Source organism: Dryobates pubescens, chromosome 18 (assembly GCF_014839835.1).
Source record: "Dryobates pubescens isolate bDryPub1 chromosome 18, bDryPub1.pri, whole genome shotgun sequence".
Lineage (NCBI taxonomy): Eukaryota > Metazoa > Chordata > Aves > Piciformes > Picidae > Dryobates > Dryobates pubescens.
Genome location: NC_071629.1, coordinates 16,475,825 through 16,485,885, shown reverse-complemented (window position 1 = coordinate 16,485,885; position 10,061 = coordinate 16,475,825). Strand labels below are relative to the sequence as shown.

The window sequence follows — 10,061 nt, the reverse complement described above, 5'->3', positions numbered from 1 at the left end:
ACCAGAAGCTCTGGCATCGTACCCAGGAGCTCTGGCATCACACCCAGGCTGCTCCAGTGCCACCAGCAGCACCACCAGTGTCACTGGGGTGGCAGGAGAGGTGGGGACACTGGAAACAGCTGAAGGGAAGCTGCCCCTCACTCTGCCCCCCTTGCAGGGTACAAAGGGGACAGAGTAGGGGTGCCCAGAGTAGGGGTCCCCAGAGCAGGGGAACCAGCCTGGACCTCCACATGTCCAGTTTGCAGAGCACCAAGGCTTCTCCAAGCCCCAGATGCCGAGGCAGATGTGCAGGACCCATGCTGGAGTAGAGGCTTTATTGAAACCAGGGCTGAGACCCCCCAGCAGCTGTGCCAGCTGTGCCCACATCCTCCATGGGAGCCTGTCCTGCTGTCTGTCCATACCCACCGGCAGCCTCTGGACATCCAGGAAGGGCACAGGTAACTACAAAGGGGCTGTGGCCACCACATGCACCAAGGCAGCCTGCCCACCTTGAACCCACCTTCTGTGTCCACTGTAGCCTTCAGTGTCCCTGGGTTGGGCTGGCTCCTGGGCCCCGTCCTGCTCCTAGCGGGATCCACCCCTGGGCTGAAAGCCTGCAGGGTGACCATCGGTGGGGCTGGAGATGGGAGCCAGGGGGTGCTCCAGTGGGGCTGGGAGGACCACAAACCCCCAAGGAAGGAGATGCTGGGTCAGAAGGAAAGGGGAGGTGGGGGTGGTGAGCCCCTGGCTGGCTGCTCCTGCGCAGCTGCGCTGGGGCAGGAGGCTCCTCTGGGGCGCGTGCCTGGGTGCGGCGGCTCGGGCTGGGGACTGCTCCGCCACCACGGCCCTGCTCTTTGACCTCCTGGGTGCTGGCATCCCTCCAGCTTCCCACTGAACCGAAACTCCTTCGCTGCTTCCCAGAACCGGACCTGCCTCGTCCCCTGGCAGTTTGCCCCAAGGATGCCAGCGCCGTGCCACCCCCGCTGCTGACCCAGCGCCCCCAGCTTGGAGACCTCCGGCACCCACAGCCTGGCCAGGCCTGCCAGACCTAGGGTCAGAGCTGCAGAGGGCCACCCTGCTGCGGTGACACGTGGTGCTGTGGCTGCAGGTGGGCTCCTGGTGCTTCTCCTGCGGCAGGGAGCTGTTTGGTGCCCAGCAGGGAGGCGGGGAAGTGATGCTGCCCCCATGTCTGTATCTCCCGTAGGTTCTTGGAGACCCTTCCTGGTTCATGTGCTTCCTCCTGGCTGGATGGTGGGACCCTGTGTGCATCTGTGTGGCATCTGCAGGCAACCAGCCCTTGCCCTCTCCTCCAGCTTGCCCTTCTCCTCAAGGGACAACACCCGCAGGGGAGCAGCCCTGTGCCAGGTTCCTCCATGAGCGTCCTCTCACGACCTCGACGAGCATCTCGCTGTCGTCCTGTTCCAAGAAGCTGCTTCCTCAGGAGAACCCTGGCTGGGCAGGAGCAGCAGGGAGGTGGGAGGCGGCCCTCACAGGTCGAGCCTGAAGGCCCCGAAGTAGCTGGCGGCCGCGTCGTTGTAGTCGATGGACAAGGAGGAGACGGAGACGAAGAGCTCGTCCCCGGCCTTCAGCTCGAAGAGTCCCCCTTGGTACAGAGCGTGGAGGCCGTAGTTGGCCTCGGGAGCCCAGCACTTGGTGCCCACCCCTTTGAGCAGGAGGATGGGCTGGCTGTAGGACGTCTTCCAGTTGATGCACTGCACCAGCTGCGGGGCGGAGAGGTGCGGGGGGGCGCCGGCGGCCCCCTCGCCGGGGTATCGGAAGTAGATCTGGGAGTAGACGTAGTACTTGCCCGGCTGGTTGACCCGCAGCCGCCCGTCCCGGTAGGTGAGGTTCTGCAGGTGGCAGTGGATGGTGCTGTGCTCCCAGCGGGCGATGGCGTGCCGGCACGACTGCGACAGGTTCCCGAAGCGCCCCGAGCCCCCTGCGCGCAAGCAGAGGTCGTGCAGGGCAGGGCGGCCGCCGGCCGCGGCGCCGCAACGGCAGCGGGAGGCTCCGGCTCCCTCCCGCCCTCACCCGGCTCCGGCCGGTCAGGAGAAGCATCTCCCCGGCTCGGAGGGGCGGAGGAGAAACATCTCCCCGGCTCGGAGGGGGGAAGAAGGTGGTCTTGGGCTAGATAGGAAGAACATCTCCCTGGCTCGGAGGGGTGAAGGAGAAATATCTCCCTGGCTCGGAGAGGTGAAGGTGGTGGTCTTGGGCTAGATAGGAGAAACATCTCCTCGGCTTGGAGGAGTGAAGAAGGTGGTCTTGGGCTAGATAGGAGAAACATCTCCCCAGCTTGGAGGGGTGAAGAAGGTGGTCTTGGGCTAGATAGGAGAAACATCTCCCCAGCTTGGAGGGGTCAAGAAGGTGGTCTTGGGCTAGATAGGAGAAACATCTCCCCAGCTTGGAGGGGTCAAGAAGGTGGTCTTGGGCTAGATAGGAGAAACATCTCCCCAGCTTGGAGGGGTCAAGAAGGTGGTCTTGGGCTAGATAGGAGAAACATCTCCCCAGCTTGGAGGGGTGAAGAAGGTGGTCTTGGGCTAGATAGGAGAAACATCTCCCCACCTTCAAGGTATGTTGAGCACCCTGGTCTTGTAGAAGGTGTGCCTGCCCCTGGCAAGGGGTTGGACTAGATGTCTCCCAACCCTGTGTGATTCTATGATCCTACCCTGGTGCCCTCCCCGTCAGGTGACATCCTTGCCCTGTTCCCACCTCAGAAACCCCCCCAGTGCCCACTCACCGTCCCGGGCCAGGCTCTGTGGGCGGAGGGTGAGATGTGCCGAGGGCTTGCCAGCTGCTTTAGGAGGAACCTGCCCCTCTGAGATGTTCAGGTAGCTCCTCTGGGCTTCTGCAAGGAAAGGGGCACAGGGCTGGAGAGGAGAGTGAGCGTGGGGACAGCTGGCCCACTCTGGCAGAGCAGGTCCTGCCTGGGCAAGCAGGGCAGGGAATGTCTCGCTGGCCCCTCAGGGAGGGTGGCAGTGCCTGGTCAATCATTACCCAGACCTCTGAGCTGAACCCTGCCGCCCCGGCGCGGACGGACGGGGCTGTCCCTCCGACCCCTTCCCATGGGACACGTGCCCTTCACCTGCCTGGTGGGACAGTCCCTGCCCTCCCGCCCCAGCTCCCAGCCCCACTGCCGGTGGAGTTTGCCCTGGGAGTGAGCAGCCCCTCCCCAGCCCGCTGGCAGCGCGGGCCCCACGCCGAGCCGGCCGCACGTGGCCGTGGGGCACTCACCCTTCAGCGCGCTCCTGCGGACAGCGGTCTCCGTCACCTGGGCCACCGGAGAGGAACAGGCCCGTGGTTACCGGGGGAAGGGGAGAGCCCCGCAGCCCAGCCCCTCTTGGCTCTCCCAGGCCTCCACCACCTTGACCTGCGAGGGCCATCCGCTTCTCGCCGCCCGGTGTCCAGCCCCACTCTTCCGCCCCCTCTCAACCCATCCTTGCAGCTGGAGGTCAGCGCATTCACAGCATGCTCTGGGTTGGAAGCCCCCATCTAGTTCCAACACCCTGGGATGCCCAGGTTGCTCAAAGCCTCATCCAACCTGGCCTTGAACTCCTCCAGGGAGGGGGCATCCGTGACCTCCCTGGGCAACCCGCTCTGGTGTCTCCCCACCCAGCTCTCCCCTCAGCTGTCCCATCCTCCCTCGAAGCTGCTGGGTCCTAGCTCACCGTGGCCACGTAGGCTTTGATGGTGTTGGCCAGCTTGAGGCAGGACTTATTGGTGATGAGCTCCTCCAGGCTGGAGCCCTCCTGCTGCTGGTTGAGGACCTGCAGGCACCGCAGCTCCTCCACGCTTCCTGGAGCCTGAGCCTTGAGCTGGAACACAAACATCAAACTGGGCAGGCAGTGGGGGCTGGAAGGAGATGATCACATCATGGGGTGGATAAACAACCCTGAGCTGCCCTGATCCCAGAGCTGGCTTGTGGGACAAAATAAGGAGAAACTTCTTTGGTGCTGGAGCCCTGGAGCAGGCTGCCCAGAGGAATTGTGGAGTCTCCTTCACTGGAGAGCTTCCAAAGCCAGCTGGGCATTGTGATCCTGGGCAAGCTGCTGTGGGTGGTCCTGCTTTATGGGCCTCTGGATGATCTCCAGAGGTCCCTTCCAATCCCCACCATGCTGGGACTGAGCAGGTGGTACTGCTGGGATGCAAACTCTGTGTCTCCTGAGCTGGTGGCTGGAGGCAGGTGGCAGGAGACTGGGTGGATGTCAAGGTCTGTCATGAATCTGGTGCTGGGTATTGGAGAGGTTAAATCTTATCCTGTCCTCCTGTCATCCCTGGCAGAAGCTAGTCTGGCTCATCCCAGCTGCTCTGGAAGTGTGACAGCTTCCTTCACGGAGTCCTAGTGCCAAGCAGGAAGAGGAGGCAAGAGACCCTCACAAAGCTGCAGAGCACCAGGTGAGAGCTCAGATTTCCCACTCTCCATCTCCTTCACCTCATTCCCTGGGAGCATGAGGCTCCTCAAGGAGCTAACTCCAGCCTTGGCTTTCAGCAAGTTGATAGGACAAGGGGGAACTGCCTCAAGCTGCCCCAGGGGAGGTTTAGGTTGGCCATGAGGAACAACTTCTTACCCTTGAGGGTTGTCAATGCCTGGCCCAGACTGGAGTGGTGGAGCCCCCATTCCTGGAGGGGTTTCAAAGGCGTGAATGTGTGATGTTGAGGGACATGGTTTGGTGGTGACAGTGCTGGGATAAGGGTAGGATTGATGATCTGACAGCTCTCTTCCACCCAAAGTGATCCTCTGAGGCTCCTGGGGAAGTGGTAGCCCTCCCAGGCTTGTTCAGAGCTGCAGCTGCAGGCTGGACGTGCCCAGGCAGCCTGGTCCACGCTCTTTGTGCTTCCCCAGTGCTGCTGAGCTAACCCGAGGTTGCACAACAAGTTCTCCTGAAGTTCTGCCCCTCCAGCTGCTGAGCTCTGCTGGCCAGATGGGTCCCCAAGCAGTGCTGCATCAGCCTGGGGGATCTCAGATGTTTTCCAGCCTTTGCTGGCTGGTGGGTTAGGCTGGGAAGCCTCACTCCATGTGGAGCTGCCCCTTCCTGAGCTCTCTTGGAGTGACCCAGCTCTGCTCTAGCTCTGGTGTCACTGTGAGGGACAGGCATGGCTGGGTGCAGGGGCTCAGCACACCTTGGGGGGAACTGAGGCACAGATGGGACAGCTGTCCTAACATTGGTGTGCCAGGAGCTGGGAGTGAGCTTGGCCACCTTGACCATCCCACCTTTACCACCTTGGCTGTTCCCAGATCCCAGGACAGGACTCAGGGGTCCTTTGCCTCGGTCCCATCATCACCTGGGGCTTGGTCATACTGTCAGCAAGGGCTCAACCACATCTTCACCCTGGGCTTGGCCACCTCCAGCTCCCTGCACTTCACCCATGTCCCTGCTTGCTTCAAGCCCTCACCAGACTCACCCACCAGCCACAGTCCCAGTTTTGGGCACCCACTGTGCCCAGCAGCAGCCTGTCCTCACAGCTGGGGTCAATATCAGCAGCAAGGCTCCAGGAGGTCAGATCAAGAGTGTTTGGTGGTTTCTTTGTGCTCTTTGCTCTAGCACTGGCCAGCTGGACCAGCATGGTGCCTAGGAGATGGGTTGGCAGTTGGGACACAGGGCTTGAGGTGGTGGCCCTCATGGCTGGGGATGGTTGATCACAGCCCAGCAGTGTTGTCCTGGGCTGGGTTCTCCTTGCTAGGACCTGCTTGCCTGGGTAGGTGGAAGCCTGGGGCCAGTAAATCCCCTGGCACTGAGGTGTGAGGCTCCACCACACCGGTGCGTGCTGGGGCAGGGCAAGTGCCAGTGTGGGCAGCTCCCCCAGGCTGCTGGGGGCACAAATGATGGTGTGTGCCAGTGTCAGCAGGCTCAGCCCTCCTCTGCCTGGTCCCACTAAGGTGGTGGCACCTTCCCTGTGGCACCATCCTGGCTTGGATCAGCGATAGAGTGGCCAGCAGGAGCAGGACAGGGATCATCCTCCCAGGACACATCTCAAATGCTGGGTTCAGGTTTGGATCACTCACTCCATGAAGGACAGTGAGGGGCTGCAGCAGGTCCAGAGAAGGGCAACAAAGCTGGAGAAGGGTCTGGAGAACAGGGCTGGTGAGGAGCAGATGAGAGATCTGGGGTTGTTCAGCCTGGAGTGAAAGGAGGCTGAGGGGGAAGACCTTCTGGCTCTCTACAGCTCCCTGGAAGGAGCCAAGTGAGGGTCAGTTTCTTCTCCCAAGGAACAAGTGCCAGGGCAGAAGGAAATAGCCTCAAGCTGCCCCAGGGGATGTTTAGTTTGGACATGAAGAATGATTTCTTGCCCTTAAGGGTTGTCAAGGCCCTTCCCAGGCTGCCCAGGGCAGTGCTGGAGTCCCCATCCCTGGAGGGACTTCAGAGCTGTGGAGATGTGGTGCTGTGGTACTGACCTGGCAGTGCTGGGTTCATGGTTGGACTCCATGATCTTAGAGGTCTTTTCTAACCATAAACCAGTGCCCACCCTCTGAAGCCAGGCCTGAGGGATCACTCTCAGTGGTCTGCTCCTTCCTGTGGCACTCCCAGCCCCCTCCTCAATCCCATCCACATGAGATCAGGGATAGAAACAAAGTCCAGGGAGGGCTGGAGGATGCTCTCCATGGCATCACACCTCAGAGCAGCACTTCTCCCTTGGCCTCCCCCAGTTCTGTGCTGGGGTTGTGGGATGCTCAGCACCACAGGACTCTGTTTTCTTGGTGGCACCACCACAGAGCTGCCTGGAGAATCTCAGATTCCCTCTTCCCATGGCCAAGGTCCCTCCAGTTTGGTCTTCTGCCCTTCCTTGGGAGGCCTGAGTCAGCTTCTGGGGCAGGAGAGGAGTGTGTGGGTGGGGAAACTGTAAGCAGGATCAGGCCCATCCCAGTTTGGGTCTGGTTTGACACAGTGGGAATGGCTGGATCCCAGTGTGGCTATTTGGGATGATAAAGAGGGAGCAAGCACCCAGGAGCTGCTGGGGTGGGGTCGGGGGGAGCCCAACCAGGCCCCTTCCAGCACCTCACAAAGGAGGGGAGGAGGATCTGGGGGGGGGGTCGGTGGAGTGAGGATGGGATGGGAATGGTGATGGTGGGATGGGGTGGGGGAGAGATGAAGCAGGAACAAGGAGCCTGGAGCCCATTCCAAAGCTTTGGCCTCTGCCGGGACCCCTGAGCAGGGCCCCCCCCCCCGCGGAGCCCAGGACAAAGGAGCCTTCTCTCCACATCTGGATGGGCGGCGCCGGGAGCAGTCTCCACCCCCATCCCACATCTGGCTTCCCGGCGGGGGGGACCGGGAGCGGCGTTCACACCCCTGACCCTCTACCCCCACATCTGGATCCGCAGCTTCCAGACGGAGCTCGGGGCAGTGTCCCACCCCCACATTTGCACCTAGGCTCCCAGGGTAACTGGGGGACAGTCTGTGCGTGGCCCCTCTCCCCATCGCCTCCACATCTGGATCCGAGCTCCCAGGGAACCTGGGCACAGGGTCCAGCTCCCTCCCCGCCTCCACCTCTGGCTCGGTGGCTCCGGGCAGAGCTCAGAGCAGTGCCCCCCACTTCCACATCTGGATCCGGGCTCCCAGGGGACCTGGGGACGGTTTCCAAGCCCCCTATCGCCCCACACCTCCACATCTGAAACCCACCGAGCAGGGTGGGAGCGGGCAGAGCCCTCCCCGGGACTCCCGGCGCTGCCTCCGCCCCGGGGCCGGGGCCGGTGCCCCGGTGGCGGGATGGGAGTCTCGGGGGTCTCACCTTAGAGATGGCCATGGAGAAGTAGACGAAGAGTCCGGTGGTGGACGCCACCTGCAGCGCCAGGACCCCCAGCAGGGCCACGCTGCCCCAGCACCGCCCGTGCCGCCGCCGCCGTCGCCCCCCGCCGCCGGGCCCGGGCTCTCCGGGACCCTCCGGTAGCATTGGAACCTCGGAGCCGCCGCTGTCGGAGCGCAGGAGCTGCCCGGCCGCGTTGGGCTCCTGCGGGGCCATGGCCCCGGCCCGGCCCGGCTGCCGCTGCCCCCCCACCACCGGAGCCCGATCGCGGCGGCGGCGGGCACCGGCCCGGGGCGGGGCAAGGGGGAGGGGACGACGGCGAGGGGCGGGGGCTCCGCTTTGCACCGCCCACCACGGGGACAGGGACCGGGGACGAGGGGTGGCACTAGGCATGGGATGGAGGCACCGGGATTGGGGGTGGTGGGAATGGGATGGAGGCACTGGGACTGAGGATGGTGGCACTGGGAATGCGATGGAGGCACTGGGACTGGGGATGGTGGCACTGAGAATGGGATGGAGGCACTGGGACTGGGGATGGTGGCACTGGGAATGCGATGGAGGCACTGGGACTGGGGATGGTGGCATGAGAATGGGATGGAGGCACTGGGACTGGGGATGGTGGCACTGGGAATGGGATGGAGGCACTGGGACTGAGGATGGTGGCACTGAGAATGGGATGGAGGCACTGGGACTGGGGATGGTGGCACTGGGAATGCGATGGAGGCACTGGGACTGGGGATGGTGGCATGAGAATGGGATGGAGGCACTGGGACTGGGGATGGTGGCACTGAGAATGGGATGGAGGCACTGGGACTGGGGATGGTGGCATGAGAATGGGATGGAGGCACTGGGACTGGGGATGGTGGCACTGAGAATGGGATGGAGGCACTGGGACTGAGGATGGTGGCACTGGGAATGCAATGGAGGCACTGGGACTGGGGATGGTGGCATGAGAATGGGATGGAGGCACTGGGGTTGGGGGTGGTGGCACTGAGAATTGGATGGAGGCACTGGGGTTGGGGGTGGTGGCACTGGGAATGGAGCTGGAGGCACTGGGAATGGAGCTGGAGGCACTGCTCCTCAGCCACTGAGCTCCAATGCCCTGTCCTGCAGGTGGGTCAGGTTCCTGGTGGCCCTGGAGCAGAAGTGTTGTTTGGGGAGCAAACAAAGGCTGGAGAAAGAGCTGCTCCCTGGCCATGGCGAGAGCTGCTCCAGGTCAGGTGAGTCCACAGCCCTTGATGTCTCAGCTCTGAGCTGGGAGTGGATCTTGGTGAAGCACCTGAGCACCTTGGACTTCCCAGAACAGCTCCCTCCTCCCCAAGGATGGGTCATGGCAAACGTGGCCTGGCTCCAGCCCAAACACCTGAAGAGCTCTGGGAACCCTTGGCCTTCTGCTGGGACCAGCCCTGGCTTGATGGTGAAACTGGGACCTGATTGTGAGCAGGAAAAGCTGCACCAAGGTGAGACCCACTATGGAGGGAGCTGCCTGGGGCCACCTTGACCCCAGGACTTCAGGCCCTGCAGCTGTCCTTGTGCTGGGGACAAACCACGATCACAAAGCCAGAGCTGTTTGGAGCTGACTGGTCTGACCTCCCTGCAGGCTGTGGGGGTCCTCAGCTGGTGCTGCTGTTCCTTGGTGAGAGGTGGGAACCAAAACCCTGCATAAAGGTGTCCTGGTCCCTGCAGAACTGGCTGAGCACGTTGGGCTCCTCAGGAGGCAACACAGCCTCATGACCTGCTCCTGTGACCTCCCAGCCATGGGAAAGTGGGCAAGTGGTCTCCTTATCTGCTTTTATGGCTCCTGTGAAGGACCTCAACCAGCCCTGAATAATGCAAATGTCTTTGGGCCACTGATCTCATCACAGCACAAGATGGAGAGGGTGGGGGCAAGGATGGTGGTTTCCTCAGCATCTTCTGGGTGGCAAAGAGGTTTCTCCTCCTGGCAGAAAGGCAGCACTGATGGAGTTTGGGGCTGCAGCTCCTGCTCTCCATCTCCTGTTGATCTGCTCTGGAGCCTGCTCAGAGCAAAGCTGGAGGAGCAGCAGCGTGAGGAGGTGGACAAGAGGTGTGGAGGAGGATGCTGAAAGGCAGAGGAATGGTTTATTACCAGTGGGCCCACTCAAAGCCCTTCAGCTGGGGCTGCTCATTGACCTCAGTGCCTGCTCTTAGCTGTCCTCCTGTTGCTCTGTGGAAGGAGCTGCTGAGCTGCTGAACTCCTGGTGGCCTGGTGGGGGGAGAGTGCTGCCCCTTCCAGCTCCATGCTGGGTCAGGGTGCCCTTGAGACACGGGGATCCCCCTCCATGGTGGTGCTCAGGTTGGATGAGGCTTTGAGCAGCCTAGTCTAG

General features: G+C 62.2%; 1 protein-coding gene across 1 annotated transcript; it reads right to left on the bottom strand.

Moving 5' to 3' along the window:
• Window positions 1–1,054: 1,054 nt before the first annotated feature.
• LOC104307207 (tumor necrosis factor ligand superfamily member 10) lies at window positions 1,055–8,002 on the bottom strand. The gene is made up of 5 exons (XM_009908246.2): window positions 7,702–8,002; window positions 3,645–3,791; window positions 3,211–3,247; window positions 2,717–2,824; window positions 1,055–1,918 (listed from the first exon to the last, which is right to left on the bottom strand). The coding sequence occupies exons 1-5, from the start codon at window positions 7,930–7,932 to the stop codon at window positions 1,467–1,469; spliced, it is 975 nt and encodes a 324-aa protein (XP_009906548.2). The 5' UTR covers window positions 7,933–8,002; the 3' UTR covers window positions 1,055–1,466.
• Between the last annotated feature and the right edge of the window lie 2,059 nt (window positions 8,003–10,061).

Coding starts and splice junctions, on each gene's coding strand:
- LOC104307207 (XM_009908246.2), bottom strand. CDS start 7,932: ATGGCCCCGCAGGAGCCCAACGCGGCCGGGCAGCTCCTGCGCTCCGAC. Junction 3,248..3,644: donor TCAAAGCCTACGTGGCCACG/GTGAGCTAGGAC, acceptor CCGGTGGCCCAG/GTGACGGAGACCGCTGTCCG. Junction 1,919..2,716: donor ACAGAGCCTGGCCCGGGACG/GTGAGTGGGCAC, acceptor GCTTGCGCGCAG/GGGGCTCGGGGCGCTTCGGG.